The 13,111-nt window shown below is 45.4% G+C and overlaps 7 protein-coding genes across 7 annotated transcripts in view; 4 read left to right on the top strand and 3 right to left on the bottom strand.

Moving 5' to 3' along the window:
* Pmar_PMAR015636 (Nuclease P1, putative) overlaps window positions 1–23 on the top strand; it is a gene marked incomplete at both ends in the record, with an annotated part of 642 nt that extends 619 nt beyond the window's left edge. The window contains one exon of the mRNA XM_002788854.1: window positions 1–23. This exon is cut by the window's left edge and continues 4 nt beyond it. Coding sequence (XP_002788900.1) covers window positions 1–23 — 23 coding nt within the window.
* A 1,139-nt stretch (window positions 24–1,162) lies between these two features.
* Window positions 1,163–2,176, top strand: Pmar_PMAR015635 (Nuclease PA3, putative; the record flags this gene model as incomplete). Its single annotated transcript, XM_002788853.1, has 1 exon — window positions 1,163–2,176. The coding sequence occupies one exon, from the start codon at window positions 1,163–1,165 to the stop codon at window positions 2,174–2,176; it is 1,014 nt and encodes a 337-aa protein (XP_002788899.1).
* A 1,336-nt stretch (window positions 2,177–3,512) lies between these two features.
* Pmar_PMAR015634 (conserved hypothetical protein) lies at window positions 3,513–4,571 on the top strand (the record flags this gene model as incomplete). Its single annotated transcript, XM_002788852.1, has 1 exon — window positions 3,513–4,571. The coding sequence occupies one exon, from the start codon at window positions 3,513–3,515 to the stop codon at window positions 4,569–4,571; it is 1,059 nt and encodes a 352-aa protein (XP_002788898.1).
* Window positions 4,572–5,059: 488 nt separating this feature from the next.
* Window positions 5,060–7,092, bottom strand: Pmar_PMAR015633 (hypothetical protein; the record flags this gene model as incomplete). The annotated part of the gene is made up of 5 exons (XM_002788851.1): window positions 5,060–5,226; window positions 5,726–5,786; window positions 5,881–5,935; window positions 6,816–6,954; window positions 7,002–7,092. The coding sequence occupies 5 exons, from the start codon at window positions 7,090–7,092 to the stop codon at window positions 5,060–5,062; spliced, it is 513 nt and encodes a 170-aa protein (XP_002788897.1).
* Window positions 7,093–7,682: 590 nt separating this feature from the next.
* On the top strand, window positions 7,683–8,840 carry Pmar_PMAR015632 (conserved hypothetical protein; the record flags this gene model as incomplete). The annotated part of the gene is made up of 1 exon (XM_002788850.1): window positions 7,683–8,840. One exon carries the CDS (start codon window positions 7,683–7,685, stop codon window positions 8,736–8,738), a length of 1,056 nt encoding a protein of 351 aa, XP_002788896.1. The 3' UTR covers window positions 8,739–8,840.
* A 357-nt stretch (window positions 8,841–9,197) lies between these two features.
* Window positions 9,198–9,641, bottom strand: Pmar_PMAR015631 (hypothetical protein; the record flags this gene model as incomplete). The annotated part of the gene is made up of 1 exon (XM_002788849.1): window positions 9,198–9,641. One exon carries the CDS (start codon window positions 9,639–9,641, stop codon window positions 9,198–9,200), a length of 444 nt encoding a protein of 147 aa, XP_002788895.1.
* Window positions 9,642–9,918: 277 nt separating this feature from the next.
* Pmar_PMAR015630 (hypothetical protein) overlaps window positions 9,919–13,111 on the bottom strand; it is a gene marked incomplete at both ends in the record, with an annotated part of 3,917 nt that continues 724 nt past the window's right edge. Inside the window, 7 exons of the mRNA XM_002788848.1 lie at window positions 9,919–10,072; window positions 10,608–10,690; window positions 10,743–10,823; window positions 10,875–11,018; window positions 11,679–11,801; window positions 12,000–12,124; window positions 12,165–12,239. Of these exons, the coding sequence (XP_002788894.1) occupies window positions 9,919–10,072; window positions 10,608–10,690; window positions 10,743–10,823; window positions 10,875–11,018; window positions 11,679–11,801; window positions 12,000–12,124; window positions 12,165–12,239 (785 nt within the window). The remainder of the gene's footprint in view (window positions 10,073–10,607; window positions 10,691–10,742; window positions 10,824–10,874; window positions 11,019–11,678; window positions 11,802–11,999; window positions 12,125–12,164; window positions 12,240–13,111) is intronic.

The following is a 13,111-nucleotide window of genomic DNA, read 5'->3' as shown; positions in this document are numbered from 1 at the left end:
GTGACGTACCTTGTTCATGCTAGAGTATCTCATTCTTGCCAAGTCAGCAATTACAAATTTATCTGCAGTTGCTCCCTGTGTATAGCTATACTTCTCTTTTCGGGAGGCCATTTATGAAGTTCTTGCCACCTTTGGTGGCGAAGACTATGTATGATACATAATGTATCCTAGACGAGGGATTTTGTCCTTTTTGTGTATACAGAAATTCACCGCACAAGCGATGAGCATTCTTGACAAGAATTTCTTGTATCGCAAGTGTTCTGTTGATTCAATCGAAAGTGATCGCCGGGTTGAGATGCGGCAGTAAATTACTGGAAACAATGGACAGTATCTTTACGTATTACTGCCAGTAATACGTAAAGATACTGTTTCCATTGGCTCTCGCATCCGATACACCTCCAGAGTATTTACTCTATTTCATACTAAACTCACTGGATGACGAAATAATATCCGCGCGCAAGACGTGGGTGACCAGCAATTGCTGAATCAGTCTCGAGACGGCTGCCGTAATTTGCGATTCCACTTATAAACACTTCGATGTCAGCGAGTTTCTGACCAGGGATGAATTCACAATAACAAATGATATAGGTCGATGGGCGGATCGTGACAAAAGTATTTCCCAGAGAAAGATCAAATACGCACCTGTTGCGATACTTCGAACCGTAGATACGACTAGTTCTTTCGTTCCTCTCACTAAAACTTTTTCCTATGCCAACGTGAATTACTGAGGCCTTCTCTTGCGAGTTTTATAGCAGTGGATTCCGACTAGGTTGCTGTCAGTAGAACTCATGGGATTATCATCCTATCTAGGGCATGGAATTTTCCGCCAGGGCCGTGACAAAATAACCTCATTGAAACCAACGCTCAAGGTAAGTTTCGTTGTAGATTCAACTTCACTGAATACGTGATGTCCGGCTCGAACGTAGCCTTCCGTCGGCCCTCTGGAGCTCACACGTTGTGACTCAATTGCCAGAGAGAAAAGGCGCGACTGCGGATCGAACCCTGGACCTCTTTGAAGACTACAATGATCGAGCTAAGATACCTAGCATTGTGCTAGGCTTAAAAAGATACTCTCGAGCTTTTATGGTCCTTCATTGTATATCGTGAGTATGTGAGGTCACTTTACAAGTGCTTTCTTTCAGTTCATCGTTCCATTACTCCAATGTCTCTTCGTTTGGTTTCGATATTCGCTACCGCTATTCCTGCTGCTCTTGCGTGGGGTCACGATGGTCATGCAGTTGTTGCCCAGTTAGGCCAAGAGCGTATCAAGAAGGAGACTCAAGAGGCTCTTGACGCTATAATGGGCAAAGGCGTCCCCATGTCCAACTACTCCAGTTGGGCTGATGAAGTCAAGTATGGTCCTGATGGAAACGAATGGAAATGGTCGTCTTCTCTTCACTACGCCGATACTCCCGACTGCCACTTCGACTACGCCCGAGACTGCAAGAACGACTACTGTGTTGCCGGCGCTCTGAAAAACTACTCTAGACGGGTCGTTGATGAGTCCCTCCCTTTGGAGCAGCGACAAGAAGCGCTCAAGTTCATCGTTCATTTTGTTGGTGATGCTCATCAGCCTCTGCATATCGGTAAGCCGGAAGACCTTGGTGGGAATAAAATTGCGGTCCATCTTGGTTTCGGTGAGAAGCCTTCCACGAACCTCCACTCTACTTGGGACTCGAAGCTAATCTATGAACTCGAGGATCAGAGCGACCCCATCGATGGTGAGCCCTCCTGGATGATAACGGAAGATGCTGTGAGTGACGAGCTCGACAAGGGTGGCAAGTATGCTGATGAAATCGACGATTGGATTGAAGACTGCGAGAAGTATGGCCTCGATGTGTGTGTTGACAGTTGGCTGAGTGAGAGCTCTAAGACTGCCTGTGACTACAGCTATAGACATGTCAATGGTTCACTTATTGTGGATCATGACTTCCTCCCTATGGATTACTACAACAATCGCATCGAAGTTGTCAAGGAGCAGCTTGCGAAGGGAGGTGTTCGTCTCACTTGGCTCTTGAACACCGTATTCGCTGCCCAGGATGCCACTCCTAAGCCTGTCCCTGTTGATTGCACGATTGCTGACGAGAAGTGTAATTTGACCTACTCCGGTTCCTACTGCAAGTATTGGCAGGATATTCCTGTTTGCTTTGGTAGCAACGTACCTTGCTCATGCTAGTATCTGCTGCTATTTGCTTTGTATCCTATTATGTGTATTGTGGCTCAATATTGAGTCTTTGCATTTGGCCCTATTCGGTTTCTAATGTGTGTTTATTTTTCTTCGTAGAGAAGTCCACTTTGTGCTCTATTGATTATAGTGAACTTGTCGTATGTATCCTAGATTGTTGCACAGTGATCTTACTCAGTGATCAACGTGCTTAGATAGGCCATTTTTGTGGTCAAGTTTTGTCCAACCCCGTCAGAGTTGTGTAGAGTATCAACTTAGCCACGTGCCCGGAAGGTAAGATAAGCTCCTCTCTAAAGCTAAACCTTCACCGATAACATGACGTCGAGTTGCAACCACCGAATGCCCTTAATATCAATCCCTTAGGTTAGGTAGGACTAATGGGCTGTTAGTCTACGCTTCTTATAGGCTTACCCCGCAGTGAATATCTTTCTGAACATACCTGGAGCTATGCCCCAGTACAATCAATTTCGAAAGGACACACGATAGGGGAATCAATTTCGTCTACACGACCTTCAATTCTGACGAGTTGTAGGAGTCAATTCCACTGTTACTTGGGCCGATTTTGATTAAACGAATATATGCCAGTGCGTCACAGTGGAACGGCACACATGAATTCCCTGCAAGTTTTCACCATCGCTATGTTACACTGAGCTAACAATGTCGGCACATACGGTACTTCTGAAGTTCAGAATCTGAACCATTGCTCGAAGCGCGAGGGAACTTGTCATGGACTACCGGACCAACGGCCATGGTCAATCCTGAGTCATGATCGAGCTCCTATTCTCTCAATCTCCTTGAAGTTGTTGCCTAAGTGTTCGGGCCTTAGATTTCGTATTTTCTAGTCTCGCCACGTCGTGTCACGACTCTCGTGTACATCATTGTCTCCCTATGTTCCCTCTTTTTACATCCATACATGGTACGATTATCTGTTATTAGCTGTCATTGGCTAGTTATGTCTTTTTTGCTTTTCTTCTTGCTGAGTCACCTGGGAAGGGTGACCACATCGCCAGGTTGCGGTGACTGGTGCGCTAAGGTAGCGCACATGTTTGAGTGCAAGTTGATTGCACACGTGAATCGGTCGATTTCGCTGTAGATAAAGACATGCCAAACGCTTAAAAGTATTTTTTTACGTCACATCGGTTACAAGTGTCGAGGTGCACAACACTTCCAATACTCTAAGAAACATGAACACAAAACCTGTCGGAGGATACTATCGAAGAGCGAATCATGCGCACGGCGGTTGGCAATGTATTCAGCTTCGCGCTAAGGAGACAGAACAGCTAGTAGCCTTCTTGGCAACGCCTTTCTCCTCTGTAGCAGGGACGCAATGATGAATAGACTTATCCTTACTGCCCTTGTGCTTCCTGGTGCTCTTGCTTGGGGCAGAGACGGTCATGCTGCTATAGTCGATGCAGCTAAGGACTACTTCAATAGTAATGCCAACAAGACTGTTATTGAGCTCATGGGAAAAGATGTGAGGATTGCTGACTACTCGAGTCTCCCTGATAGTGTTCTCCATGGTCCCCACGCAGCCGAGTGGGAATGGTCTGCTGGTCTACATTACGCCGATACTGATGACAAGTGCAACTTCGTCTATTCCCGTGACTGCAAGGATGACTACTGCGTTGTTGGTGCCATCAAAAACTTCACCCGTCAAGTTGCGGATATCAGCCTTCCTCAAGAGCAACGTCAAGAGGCCTTCATTTTCCTCATGCATTTCATGGGCGACATTCACCAGCCGCTACATCTTGGCAGAGCTGAAGATGTTGGTGGTAACTTGATCCATGTGAATATGAAGTTTGCTGACTTCGAGAGCGGTAACTTGCACTCCGTATGGGATTCAAAGATGATCGATCAACTCGAGGGTAGTGAGTTCGGCCCGGGCTACATCCAGCAGAACTTCAACTACAGCACTCCACCGGCCGACAGAGACATGTTCTGGACCCTTACTGAAGCCGATGTCCGAGCGGAACTTGTTGAGGGCGGTGCTTTCCACGGCAAGATTCCTGGGTGGCTCGAGGATTGCGAGAAGAATGGTCTTGATGTATGTGTCAATGATATGGCTGTTGAGACTGCTGCTGTTGCCTGTTCTGTGGCTTACAAGCATACAAATGGTGATGAGATCGAGGATGGAGACGTTCTGCCCATGGAATACTATAACGAACGTATTGAGATTGTTAAGGAACAACTTGCTAAAGCAATTGTTCGCTTCGCTTGGGTGATGAACAACGCCTTTCCCGAGGATACTCCTGTTACCACCACGCCTACTCCTACTGACTGTACTGAGGCTGATAAGAAGTGCGAGCTCAGTTATCCCGGCTCATACTGCAAGTATTGGCAGACTATTCCTGTTTGTTTCGGCAGCGATGTTCCCTGCTCGTGCTAGGTGATTTATGTGGATTCGCAGTCGCGAAGACGTGTTTATCGTTTTGTCCTATATTTGTGTCTTATACGTACTGTTTGTTTCGAATGTAGGTCCCCTCGGTGGGCAGATTTTCTATGATAGCAGACATGATGTCGAACTGTCGAGTTATAAGAGATACATAATGATAGATCGATGACAAGCTCTAATATGAACTTATCCACTTTGCTCAATGATCCAACCTAATTGACCAAACAAATTATGAATGAAATCAGCACCTTTTGAGTTAGGGAGCATGAACTACCTGCGTTTTTCATGCTATGTGAACAATAAAAAAGCAAAAAGAACTCAAATTCCTATTTTGGCGCAAATATTCACTTTAATCGAGGTAATCAGCAATATACTGACAGGCTTTGAAGCCAAGAATAGCTTAGTAACAGTACAACTAGTAGTAGTCTAGTAGTAGTGGAAGTTCTAGTAGAACTGTTCTACTATTACTACTACTAGTTCCACTAACTAGTAGTAGTCGGAACGGTGATGTTTTCGGGGAAAGCGTGGTTCATGATCCAGGCAAAACGGAAACCACCCTTCGCGAGTTGCTCTTTTACGATCTCGATACGATCATCACAGTTATCCATGGATAGCGCATCCCCATATTCAGTTGTGCATGTTATAAATCCTGCTTATAATGGCGGTCACTCCGATTACTTTGAACGAGTTCATGGTACTATTGCTGACTTTGTGCGAGGAGCTTTAGCTGCTGAGGGTGAAGATGTAAGTTTTTGGGCCAAATACCTTCCACTCGCGGTTCATCTTCATTATACTCTCCCTTATGATGATGAGATTGATTTGTGTCCCCTTGATTTAGTGCGAGGATATTGTGCACAACGACTGCATGATGTTGATGAAACGAACTATGCTCAGAAGTTTAATTCTCTCCTATTGTTGGACTTGACTCTAACGTCGGTGTTGTAAAAACTTCTACCTTGATGATTCCTTATACATTTACTGTGACTTCTGATTCAAACCCATCACTGTCATCATCCCATCTACCTAGGGATGTTAGTAAGTTTGTAAAGGACCTATATAGCGATGGTTTTCAGTTATTGCCAGCTGCCTCCGGAAATTCCCATGATGCAGAGGTTAGGGGTGTGAACCGTGGATGGCTCTGCTCCGACCTGCGAGATCTCCATCTGTGTCACAGCCAGCAACCAGGCAGTAGCCTGTGTCTGCTGCCAACTATGAGTTGGAGGACAACACGGTTCAGTAGGACACGAGAGCTGCCCGACTCCATACCCGGTCCGGGTTGAGTCAGCAGTCTCTAGTATCCTACCTCCACATTCAGGGAGTGGAGGGCTGGGTCGAGCTCGCATCCACCATTATCACACCTGTGAGCACATGGGTGTACCTTATTGCTAGCGTCTCGCTAGCTCCAGCGTTGAACCACGCTGGACTATCACTATTGTGGTTATTTTCAGCACACACGAGTGTATTTGTGTGCATAGGCTCTGCGACGCAGAGTCTGCGTGGTAATTTCGCTCACGCCGATCCTCCTGCATAGGATTGCTACCGGGAGTACGATGACTATGATGATTGTCATCCATTTTTCATGCAAAAGGAGTTGTTGTGCATTGTGTCTCTTCGTCCTCTATTTAGACACAAATGACATTTACTAGCCCTATGCGATTCTTAGGCTAAGATTCTTAGCGCTAGGGGCCTTTATACATTCATTTATTTAATAAATTTTATTATGTTAAATGAGCTTCCACAAAGTCTTGTACTCTGTGTTAATCGGATTAACTTAATCCCTCATCATTCAAACTTTTGGGACACTGTCACTCTTATTTTCGCTTTTCTCAACTGGCGTTTCCGGTCGAGGCCACCCCAGAGCTTCTATTAAATCATCGCAGCTCACCACATACTGCGAATTCAAGCCTGCAGTATCAGCAGGTCTCAAAGTGAGCAACTAAAATCCAAGAAATTTTGGAAATTTTTCGATTTTTCCGGAAATCTTACCTGCACAGGGTACATAGGATTGAAATTTGCTGCTGATAACTTCTTGACTACTCCCATATAAGCCGCCAAATCCACACTCTGAAAAATTGCGTTGAGGAAATGCAAGATGAGCAAGATGCCGGTTCTCACCGAATCAAAATACAAACAGCTCGCTGCTGGTCTGTTGTCTCTCGAAAGCGGATCAAAGAGGACCGGGAAGATGGGCAGGTCCGCATCAATGTAGGTGAAAGATTCAGGCCGCCAATTACGTACGTGTTCTGCCATGAATCCAAAACTAGGCTCTGGACTATGGATACATTGACTCCGAGACGGTTATGGATACTGCTGCAATCGCGGCAAAGGAAGACGCCCAAGTTGACGCTTGCCCAGCGGGGGCTGTCCCGGCCGCAATCTACTCTCACAAAAACATCAAGCCCGACACACACAATGCTCTTCTACCAGCGCAATGTCGATTTCCTGGCCTTGCCAGTAAGTCATCGAGCTCCGGAAGACAACTGGCGCGATGGGGTTCCGCACTACTCGATGACATTTTAGGAGAAAAGCCTAGCTCAACCTACTGGAAGCGAGCTCTATGGGATAGCATAACTTGATCCATTGTCTACACATCGGGCTCCCCTGTGAGGGCGGCCCTGGCCGATGCTAACTACTACTCGAACTCGAACAGCTAGAGGGTTTAAGCTCCATGACGCAGAAAAAGCGAGTGAAGCCATTGAACACCCAAACACAGTGAGCTACATGTTCGAACTAACATGCATAAAGACAGCTCTGATGGAAAATCTTCATTCTTCACTCTGCTTCTTGCCACGTAGATGCATCGAGCGATAATTTATCCTCTCACGGCGACGATCCTAAGGTGTAGGGCGATTCTCGATCTGGCGCACGTGGAGCCAACCTGCAAACTATTTGGAGCTCTGAGTGACTCGTACCAGCTCGAATAGGTCCCTGATAGTCTGTTTCTCTCGTAGTTCGTTGCTAAGGCGTAGGCGCGAAATTGTGGCGAGCGAGAATTTTTTTGTGGCAGCAGAGGGAAAATTGTGGCAGAAGGGAAAGAATTAGTTGCAGGAATAAGGATAAAGGGACAGTGGCAGCGCTCTTTTCCTTCGTACCAGAGACACCATCATGAACAGAGTCATTCTTAGTGCTCTTGTACTTCCTGGTGCCCTCGCCTGGGATAGAGACGGTCACGCTGCTATAGTCGATGCAGCTAAGGACTACTTCAATAGTAATGCCAACAAGACTGTTATTGAGCTCATGGGAAAAGATGTGAGGATTGCTGACTACTCGAGTCTCCCTGATAGTGTTCTCCATGGTCCCCACGCAGCCGAGTGGGAATGGTCTGCTGGTCTACATTACGCTGATACTGATGACAAGTGCAACTTCGTCTATTCCCGTGACTGCAAGGATGACTACTGCGTTGTTGGTGCTATCAAAAACTTCACCCGTCAAGTTGCGAATATCAGCCTTCCTCAAGAGCAACGTCAAGAAGCCTTCATTTTCCTCATGCATTTCATGGGCGACATTCACCAGCCGCTACATCTTGGCAGAGCTGAAGATGTTGGTGGTAACTTGATACATGTGAATATGAAGTTTGCCGACTTCGAGAACGGTAATTTGCACTCCGTATGGGATTCAAAGATGATCGACCAACTCGAGGGTAGTGAGTTCGGCCCGGGCTACATCCAACAGAACTTCAACTACAGCACTCCACCGGCCGACAGAGACATGTTCTGGACCCTCACTGAAGCCGATGTCCGAGCGGAACTTGTTGAGGGCGGTGCTTTCCACGACAAGATTCCTGGGTGGCTCGAGGACTGCGAGAAGAACGGTCTTGATGTATGTGTCAATGATATGGCTGTTGAGACTGCTGCTGTTGCCTGTTCTGTGGCTTACAGGCATACGAATGGTGATGAGATCGAGGATGGAGATGTTTTGCCCATGGAATACTATAACGAACGTATTGAGATTGTTAAGGAACAACTTGCTAAAGCAATTGTTCGCTTCGCTTGGGTGATGAACAACGCCTTTCCCGAGGATACTCCTGTTACCACCACGTCTACTCCTACTGATTGTACTGAGGCTGATAAGAAGTGCGAGCTCAGTTATCCCGGCTCATACTGCAAGTATTGGCAGACTATTCCTGTTTGTTTCGGCAGCAATGTTCCGTGCTCGTGCTAGGTGATTTATGTGGATTCGCAGTCGGCGACTGCCAGTCGCGAAGACGTGTTTATCGTTGTGTTCTATATTTGTGTCTTATACGTACTGTTTGTTTCGAATGTAGGTCCTCTCGGTGGGCAGATTTTCTATGATAGCAGACATGATGTCGAACTGTCGAGTTATAAGAGATACATAATGATAGATCAATGACCTGTGTTTTTCATGCTATGTGAACAATGAAAAAGCAAAAAGAACTCAAATTCCTATTTTGGCGCAAATATTCACTTCAATCGAGCTATTCACCAATATGCTGAGAGGCTTCGACGCCAAGAATGAACTGCTCGGGCATGTTTATCTCCTTGATCGATTCCCCTTCGACTTATCTTTCCACTATGGTCCCACACGACACTAGTAAAGCCAGTAGTAACAATACAACTAGTAGTAGTGAAACCAGTTGAAGTAGAACTAGTAGTAATAGAGCTAGTAGTAGTGGAAGTTCGAATAACTAGTAGTTGGGACGGTGATGTTTTCGGGGAAAGCGTGGTTCATGATCCAAGCAAAACGGACCCCACCCTTTGCGAGTTGCTCTTTTACGATCTTGATACGATCATCATAGTAATCCACGGATAGCGCATCCCCATATTCGATTTCATCATCATCGAGATGTCTGTAAGCATCAGCACAATCAATCATCCCCGAGCTCCCAGCCATGTTGTTCACACACTCATCCAAGCCGTTAGTCTCACAGTCAGCGAGCCACATAGGGACCTTATCGTCGGAGGCACCTCCTTCGGCTAACTCTGCCATAATGTCGGACACGGTGATTCCCCAGAACATATCCCTGGCAGCGACAGGAGTGCTGTAGTTGGCATCCTGTTGGATGTACTCGCCATCATACTGACTGGCCTCCGACTGATCAATCATCTTCTCATCCTAGACTTTATGGAGGGATTATCATTAATCGCCTACAGTGTCATTGACACGCGTGGTTGACCATTTTCCCCTACTCTTACCGAAGTACTTCGATCATCAGAAAATATCCGAAAATTGCGAATTTTGTGCCTTTTTCATCTTGCGCGGTGAACTGATTCGATGTGGATCACTCTTAACAACTCAACACTCCAACTTACAATGTACATCCAGTGGAAACTTATCTCGAAATGAAGAATGAAATGAGTAAACTTAACAGTAAGGGCTTTCATTATACGAACCACTGCTCTCCAGCACCGAAGAATTTGTTTCGCAATGACAATAATTCTCCTTGCCAATCGAAACCACAAAAGCCACAAAATTGGTTGTTTTCGTTTCCCTCAATAACAGGCTCGAACTCTGGCAGCTCTTCTGCTGGGAGATCCCTGAGATAGAAAACCTCATGAAATCAGATATGGAAACATACTGCAGTTCCTACAATTCCTCATATTCCAGAGCGCGATATGAAAATACTTGGCAAAACACATCAAAACGAAACTAATCCAGACGAAGAAAAACATCAAAAACGAACACACTCGAGCGACTGGAACGTGTGTCCTATAAAGAATTTATAAATCACGGTATTCGCAATTCGTATCGAGATCCACCCGTTTCTTATTCCGCTGATGAGTTCGGCAACTAATGAATATCGACGACTTTTTTGAGGTCCAACACGATTTGGAATAAGCGAGAATAATAACTTACCGGTCTCCGCTGATTCCATCAAGACGCACAGCTTTTCCCCCAACCGAGCCAAGCTGTTGCTCCTCTTCCATTTTACTCGCCGTAGTTGTCACCGACTGAATCTTTTCATTTTTCACTGAAGTTTCAGCCACAATTTCATCAATATCAACTTCGCTCCGCTCAAAACTGCCAACTTCATGTTCATTTCTCTCAACTGGCGTTTCCGGTCGAGGCCACCCCAGAGCTTCTATTAAATCATCGCAGCTCACCACATACTGCGAATTCGAGCCGGCGGTATCAGCAGGTCTCAAAGTTAGCAACTAGAATAGAAAAATTTCCGAAAACTTTTCCGAATTTTTCCGCAAATCTTACCTCCACAGGGTACACAGGATTGAAATTTGCTGCTGATAACTTTTTAACTACTTCTCCCATATAAGCCGCCAAATCCACACTCTGAAAAATTGCGTTGAGAAAATGCAAGATGAGCAAGATGCCGATTCTCACCGAATCAAAATACAAACAGCTCGCTGCTGGTCGGTTGTCTCTCGATAGCGGATCAAAGAGGACCGGGAAGATAGGCAGGTCCGCATCAATGTACGACATGTAGACGCCGAAACAGTCGTCACTACTTGAAATGTTTATGATACCCTACAAGAAAACTCATATCAAAACTCGGCTCGTGAGGGAACTTCGAAATCGAGTAAGTTAGTCTTCGTTCATTTTCTCATCAACCAAAAAGAGTGCCTCAGAGGATTGATATTCAACGACACTTCAAAATTTGAAGTTCAAATCTATTGGCCATCGTGGCTTTCGCCTACATTATGTAGAATGGCAAATCACACTACAGTGGAGTTTCACCCGTGATATGGAAAACACTAGCGAAAAACATATTTCACGACTACTACAGGCCGCGAATATCGCGTTTCTCACCGAGTAATACGCCACTTCACGTAAAACGGGTGAAACTCCAGTGTACGCGGTGTTCACAATGAGAAAAACAATACATGTCTCTCGTTGTCTTCCACTGATTTCACCCGTAAAAATGCATCAGGTGAAGATATATGAACCACCTCACGTGAAGTGCTTGATAAATGGAATAAATATTATTTATTCAAAATACATGGAATCACAATACCCCCTGACATGAAATTTTTCCGGTGTGAAAATTCTACAACTAGCGCTGTGATGTAAAGCAAACTTGCTCTACATGATTCTGTAGAGCAATTTCATAAAACGCTCGCATTTGTACATCAAAATGGCAGTACAAGGTTAATTTAACACTCCAGAGAGACGACAACTAGTACTCACTCCGCGGGACACTTTCTCAGCTACAGCATCTCTTTCGAGACCGAGCAGAAAATCTTCCAGCTCAGTCGCTATTGATGCGTTCGTCTTCGCCACTATTGAAACAGACGACGAAAATACAGGCAACTGAAATGAATAACAAATTTAAACCGTTTCTGGCAAAAAAAATCCGCATCCATTCAAAGCCTGTAAGAATACTTTACATGGACAAAAAATATGAGAAAAATTTTGTCTTTTCCATAAAATATTTTCTGATAAAAAATTCCATACGAACGTCACCTAGTTCATTCATAAATTGCGATTTTCTCAAAGCACCAAACTTACCTTCGTGATGACATTTTCAGCCGTCGCGCGTTCCTCAGAGGCCGGCCCAGGGAGCTCCGCTGTATCCAGATACGCCTGCTGGATATCATCGAAACCACCCTGCATTGCATCAGATGGGGTTTCTCCTGAGCATGGAAAATAGCGATGCATTTCCCCAACACTCACCATGCAACATCCTTGCTGTCACTTCAACAGCTGTAAGGCGAACTACTGTGGAGTTGACACCAGTGAGAGATAGACCTGACGTGACAGAGGAAAAAATCCCCAATCATAATCTGCATAGTCTCATTCGATCCAATTCTGAATTCTCGCAATTTCATTCCGGGCCGTGCCATCGGGAATAAATTTACGAAGTTTCCGATAAAAATAAGTCTTCAACAGATGAAGAATAAAAACACAGCACTGCACCAGCAAGCGTTCACTCAAATATTTACTAAGAACTGTGTAGTCGAAGAAGAAATCATGAACATGAAGTTTGAGCAATATCGAGCTCCACAGAGGACCCATCCGCATTCATCGTGGATGATGACAATCACCAAGACCGCCACCGCCACATGCGGAGGGCTATGTGATAATCCATGCGTTTTGGAGCAAATTATTTGCCATGAACGTTCTGCAGCTCCGTGTGCCATTTTGCCCCCGTAGTAAGAGAGGCGAATTAAACGTATTGTCTTGCACGATGATCTTTGTAGAAAATCGAGGAGTGAATACATCTCATATCTGTAACTCCCTAGACACCCAATGACAAAAGTTCCTTGAATGAACAGGAAGGACGGTGATTTCCTCTCCATGCTTCTTTGATCGAAAATGATCGCCTCATTTACTGAGCGAGGCCGACTGTTGCCTTCAGATCTTCGTCATTCACATGCTGAGGGGTTATCCAGCCGGACGACAACAAGAGTACAACTTCAAAAATGTAGCTGACGATAAAAAACCGTGTGGAGCCCTATCCAATCCTCTGGTATTGTAGACACCATCGCGAAGTTCATGTGGCCGTTTTGCATGATGCAGAATAAGTTCAGGTCTCCCATGCAAGCAGCACAATCATCTTGATTGCCTTGGGGTCGGCTCTGTACCCGACCATTCTAAGAAGCTAGTCGCCTTCGGTACAG

The sequence above is a fragment of the Perkinsus marinus genome, assembly GCF_000006405.1.
Source record: "Perkinsus marinus ATCC 50983 genomic scaffold scf_1104296927446, whole genome shotgun sequence".
NCBI classification, from domain to species: Eukaryota; Perkinsozoa; order Perkinsida; family Perkinsidae; genus Perkinsus; species Perkinsus marinus.
The sequence above is the reverse complement of the archived record's forward strand: the minus strand, read 5'-3'. Positions and strand labels throughout refer to the sequence as shown.